This window comes from Lissotriton vulgaris, unplaced genomic scaffold (genome assembly GCF_964263255.1).
Source record: "Lissotriton vulgaris unplaced genomic scaffold, aLisVul1.2 SCAFFOLD_763, whole genome shotgun sequence".
NCBI lineage: Eukaryota > Metazoa > Chordata > Amphibia > Caudata > Salamandridae > Lissotriton > Lissotriton vulgaris.
Window position 1 is genome coordinate 352780 of NW_028254011.1, and position 6000 is coordinate 358779.

A 6000-nucleotide genomic window follows, 5' to 3' on the forward strand; every position below is an offset into this window, starting at 1 on the left:
GGTGAAAGCTCTCTTTATATGTGTGAGGGCGGTCAGTGCTGTGCAGGTGTGTTTGGGTGACAATGCTCTGTGAGGGAAGCAGGGCTGAGCAGGGTCTCACCTTTCTCGTTCTTGCCCTGGATGTAGTCGAAGAGCCGGAAGAAGGCCGTCCTCTGGGCCTGCTTGTGGGGCTGCTCTTGCACGACCGTGCTCACCCACGTTGCACCTTCGTACTGCCGCAACTCATAGTCCGCCTGCTCGACAGTAATGGGGTGAAGGGGAAAACAAAAGTTTGAATAACCAATCAGGTGTGTTAAAATAACATTAGGCTTTACTATTGCCTCGTGTTCTTCGCTTCCTCATCATTCATTTTTGTACTGGGGGGGGTCACTGGATTTCAAGTCCTTCACTTAGTATGGCGCAGTCATATAGGTGCTTCTTTTAGTCACCCAGTCACATAAGGGGTTCGTTTTAGTCACCAGCCTGGTCATACTAGTTATAACCTTCATGATATATGAAATGCAAATGAGTGTAAGAGCTATGGTGCGAACAAGCATTGGCGTGTTCCACATCCCACTGTGTCCTGTGCCACCTGCCCGAATCATTTCATGGGTATGCCCAGATACGGGTCCGTGCTCTCGGTGCCAACAGGCTAACGCTGTGCCTCACTGACGAGGTCGAAAACGGTCTCGACTCGAGCTGCTTCTGTTCCCACCTACAGGGGGTCCGCCCTGGCCATTTGGGTTGAAACGTGTCACACAGCTGGGGAAAAACAGCGATGCGACACAATGGATGCATCGTATTTACACTATAGGGCTCCATGTCGCAAGGATTGCACAGGCACATCAGGAATCCGGATGTATCTGGTGGCGCAGTAATTACGCATTGCTGGAGTGTGTCGGTGAACGAACGCAACTCCAGCGATGTGTCATTACACTTGGGGTGAGTCCCATGTAAAAGGCCCTGAGTCACTCCTTACGCCTGCTTGAAGCAGGCAAGAGGATTGTGGCAGAGTCAAGTCATAGGAGTGTCGCAGTGAAATCTCATAGATTTCACTGCGCCATTTCTACAAAACGTTTTTCACGGGGGAACACCCACGCTTGCTTACATTATACCTGATGCAGGTACAATGTAGCGCAGGGCTTTGCAACGTGACACATCTGCCTAGGTGCGTCACTTTGTAAATAGGGTGCAGTGTGGCGCATTGTTTACGCCAACGCAGCACCACAAAAAGTGGGTGGGGCTAGGGTTAGACTTTTAATTGGAAGTAGCGATTAGGGCTTCTGGTGTGATTGGTGGCTGGACTGGTTGTGGGACTAAGAGCAGGGTTAGGCTTTGTATTGGAAGTAGGGACAAGGGCTTCCTGTGCCATTGGTTGCTTTGACTTGGGACGGGACTATTGGTAGGGCTAGGGTCTCTATTGTACCTAGAGATTAGGGTTTTTGAAATGATTGGGTGCTTGGACTAGGGCTAAGATTGGCTGTAAGGTCCTGGTCTCCTATTGGTTCTAGATTTTTAGGGCTAGTGTTTTGATTGGATAGTGTTAGGGCTAAGGTTCCCATTGGCTGAGGAGGTCACCTGATTGCTAGGGCTATCAAAGGCCAGGCTTAGGGTGTCTCAGCCCGGGCGGAGAGGACAAGGGCAGTTGCCTGTTTGAGCCTGTTAAGGGCGGAGAGGACAAGGGCAGTTGCCTGTTTGAGCCTGTTAAGGACGGAGAGGACAAGGGCAGTTGCCTGTTTTATCCTGTTCAAAACTGACCAGGGCCAGAAATGCTGCCCAATAAACATACCTCCATTATGCATCTATATACTTTCAATGTACTTATGGATCTGTATAGTTATCACTTTCTTCTAATTAAGCATTTCCAATGCACTTCCCTATTTCTCAGCCTATCCTTTGCTCAATATATCCTCTACATCCACTCTCTCATTTAACCCCAAACCCCATACCACTACTATGATCCCCCCAAAAAACCTTTCTAGAGTCTCTCCTACTCTACCCCTCCTTGCATCATCTTACACCTCTTTTACTATACTGATCCCCCAAAACAAACCTTTCCAAACTCTTCCCTCTTTTCTACCCCTTCCCAACCCATCTCAATCCAAATAACTGACTAACATATCCACCTTGTGCATTAAAACCCCATCAGGGGTAGCAAGTGCTATATAAATACGAACCTCTTTCCCTTCACTATCCCACCACCTACCCTTCTCTACCCAAATAACTGAATACCATATCCACTACTCAAATTACTTCATATTTTACTATACTAATTTTCAACACTAATCCTTTATGGGTTCCGGAGTGGCGTGCTACTCGTCAGAAAAGAACTTCAACATCCATCAGGGGTAACAAGTCCTATATGAATTCAAACTTTTCTTCTCCTTTTATCGCTCCGCTATCCTTCTCACTCCAAATAACTGACTAATATCCACCACTGAAATTACTTTCATATTTCACCATATTAATTCATCACTAATCCTTTATGGGCTTCCTGAAAAGCATGTTTCAACACCCCATCAGGGGTAACAAGCGCTATATAAATACAAACCTTTTTTCCTCCTCTATCCTTCTACTATCATTCCAAATCCAAATAACCGACTAACCTATACACCACTTAAAATGTACTTGCATGTTTCACTATACTAATTCAACACTAATCCTCTATGGGTCCCGGAGTAGCGTGCTATCCGCCGAAAAAGCCCTTCGACGCCTCTCCGGGGTAGTAAGCGCTATATAAATGCAATTACAATACAATACAATAAAATCGTAAACACTGGGAGAAGTGTGGCGCAGCTCAGTATTAAGAGACTCTGGGCAATAGCTTACTTAATCTCCCGACGGCCCCCAGGTCCGTTAGACCCTTAAGGGTGATTAGTTAGCGCAGTACAAATACCGGATTTATTGTAATGCTCAGCTTCATTAATCCATCACCTCACCTTGTTCTCCAGTGAGGTCCACTTGGGCGCTTGCAGGTCCAGAGATAAAAAGGTCTGCTTCAACGACTTGATCATGTCGGCGGTTCTGGCTGCTGGACAAGAGTCACAACTCTGGGCTGTGGAAGGACGACGCAGTGCTTAGAAAACCGTGACTTTATGGCTTGAAATAAATATATTTTTCTGAAAATATTCATTTTTATAAGGGATAGCTCGCTGAGTCTCCTTTATATTCCTTTCTTGCACACTGCCCAGTGGTCATGAAGGTGTCTGGAAACCTATGAAATACCAGGCCTACTGGGTCCTCCTACTCCACACACAGCCCCTGCCATGCTGCCAGTGATAACAACACAACTACTAACCATCACACTCCACAAGTCTGATAATTCGGACTATTTCAGGCCCCAAAACTTTAAGAATGGCTTGGTCGGCAGGTAACAGTAATTTTTTTTATGTATATTGAATTAATATTTAACTGCTGTTGGTTTCACCTCTAAATTAGCCAGACAGCGCCACCTTGTGGCAGACTGTTACAAGCGCCAATGTTGAAAATGTAGTGCTGGTGCCGAGCACCAAAAACCACCAGCTCAAATTAAGCACTGTATCTTCCCCACTCCTAACTTTCATAGGAAGGGACAGCCTACTTTGCTAGGTATGGATAAGAAAGGAGAGCAAATTGATATGAATATGCCAAGCCCTGCCCATACTCAATAGACAATACCCATCAAGCCTTTTGGGTGGTACTCCAGTGCTGATGCACCAACACTCATTGTTGGCACTGGGGTTTATTTTTCATCACAAGACTTTGACCCAGAGCAAGAGAGAGAAATCCAGCACCAAATAACCGGTTAATTAAATTGATTACTTGTAACAGCTTCTAATTAGCCCTGCTTTAAAACACACTTTAAAAAAGTGCCTCTCACTGCTTTCAGTCGACCCTCTCTGAAAACCGGGAAATTTGTTGAAACACCGGGACCATTCTGGGAAATCTGATATGCCAGGTCACCCTAGGTATAACATGATGATGGATAGGACTACAAGTTCCACAATGCAAAGTTAAATCCGGGACTGAAAGTTCTACTCTCTCATGGACCTAAGGAACATGAAAGCTCTGGTGACATAAAATAATTACACACTTGCAGCATACCCGTTTCTGTCCCAAGAAATGCAACAATCTGGTTTTGTGCAGTGCCACTACCAACTTCTGTGCTATAATGCTCTCATGGTAGTACCCCAAACTCCATCCCTGGACTGTCACTATGTTCCATGGCAATAAAGTCACATGTGATATCTCTTGTAGCCAGTCCTGGGTTGCAGCTACCAACATGTTGCATTCTGGAACTTGTAGTTCACCCTATACGCCTGTAAGTACGGATGAAAAAAAATCCAGTATGTAAAAGATGTGGGCTAAAAAGTCATGCTGAAGATGTAGGAGACTTAGGAAACTTGGCTGCTCTGACCCTTACCTTGTATGAAGTGTCACAGTTCCCTTGTTCCCGGGAGAGCTACAATAGCCCCCCCCCCGTCCCTGTAGTTTCTTCCTCTCTGCAATGTTACATTACCCTCCACGCCACACCACAATCTTCTTTATTAAAATCTCGTCTATGGCTGACTAGCAGTAAACACTTACCTCTCCCTTCCACCTGCAGTAACGAGTCTTTGAAGCAGTACACGAACCACTCTTACGTCCACTAATTGTGGTAACTTTGCCTCGTCCCTTCTTCTCATTGGCCAGCAAGGTCGTTATGAAACGGCAATATTTAGCTCCGCCCACCTTTGCTTGCGATTGGGTGGCTCGTCCATGCTTCGAATAACACTCCTCTGTGTACTTGTTGCATAAACGGAGGTCTTTTGTTTGCTGGTGAGGGCTGGGGAGGACTGGAAGGCTGCGAATGCTGAGGAGGCGGAGGAGTGGTGTTGTGGTGCCTGTTTCTCCGAAGCCCTGCAGAATACACAGCCCCATTGTGGAAGGAAGCGACATGAACACTTTACATAAACAAGCATTGGCAAAGATCAATAGGTCACCGTCTTGCCTTTAAAAAGTGCACACTATGGATTTACCCATGCTTGTTTTCATTCGCCTGATCAAAATCCGCATAATTGTGACAAGATTTTACCTGGAGGAAATCATGTGTGAAACAGTAAACACTCCAGCGTGCTCACAGAATATTGTGGGGCACATTTATGAAGAAGTGACGAAGTGAAGCCACCAAGTCACCGTGATGCGCTGCATTGCATGAGGGAACAAGCATTTACAATGCAATGGTTTTGCCTTTGACAAAGTTAGAGCGATTGGCATTGTCAATGACAATTTTTTTTATTTATGTATTGGTTTTGAAAACAGATAAAATTAATGCCATTGTCATTTACAATGCCAATAGCGTAATCTCACGCAAATGGACGATGGTTACAAAAAAATTTGAAAAGTGCTCTATAGAATCAGGAGGAGTCGGGGAGGGATAATGAATAGAGATAGAGCCAAGAAGGAACAAGCATTGGAAATGCAATAGGTCTCGCAGCATTAGAGTTAGTGCTTTTAGAATTGTTTATGGTTTTTTTTGTAAATCTTTAGCATTTTTGTTTCCTGTAGCCAATGCTAAAGAATTAAAAAAAAGCCATAAACAATTCTAAAAGCACTAACTCTAATGCTGCGAGACCTATTGCATTTCCCCCCCAGCTTTTCGCACGTTATTGCCACAGGCACATTGCTCCCACAGAGACAGCACATGGTGACCCCCCCCCCTCTTTGCACACAGAGCACACGCATGAAAACACACACAGATCACAGGAGGGCCATTGCCATGTGAGACACTTCCAAGTGCTGATGGTATAATCCACTTTACATGCTGGCGCTCCTTTTATGCTCGTCCTAAACATAGAACTGCAAGTCCCGGCATGCAACCCACCGCTCGCTGCAAATCCTATAAAGGTAAAGATAGAGCACGTGACAAGAGGTCACATGACGGGTATGCACACAAAAACAATGTCCCTCAGAAACAGACTCTCATACCCCCACCCACAAAGGACGCAACTACCTGGCAACACAGTAAACATATGGTCGCAGCTGCCGAGGCAGTATGACTGA

The 6000-nt window shown here is 45.5% G+C and overlaps 1 protein-coding gene across 1 annotated transcript in view; it reads right to left on the reverse strand.

Annotated features, from left to right (window-relative positions):
* The window catches only part of LOC147660683 (heme-binding protein 2-like), a 41320-nt gene extending 36636 nt beyond the window's left edge, over positions 1-4684 (reverse strand). The window contains exons 1-3 of the mRNA XM_086951535.1: positions 4546-4684; positions 2919-3034; positions 101-233 (exon numbers count right to left, since the gene is read on the reverse strand). Coding sequence (XP_086807661.1) covers positions 101-233; positions 2919-2993 — 208 coding nt within the window. The 5' untranslated portion in view covers positions 2994-3034; positions 4546-4684. The remainder of the gene's footprint in view (positions 1-100; positions 234-2918; positions 3035-4545) is intronic.
* Positions 4685-6000: the final 1316 nt, after the last annotated feature.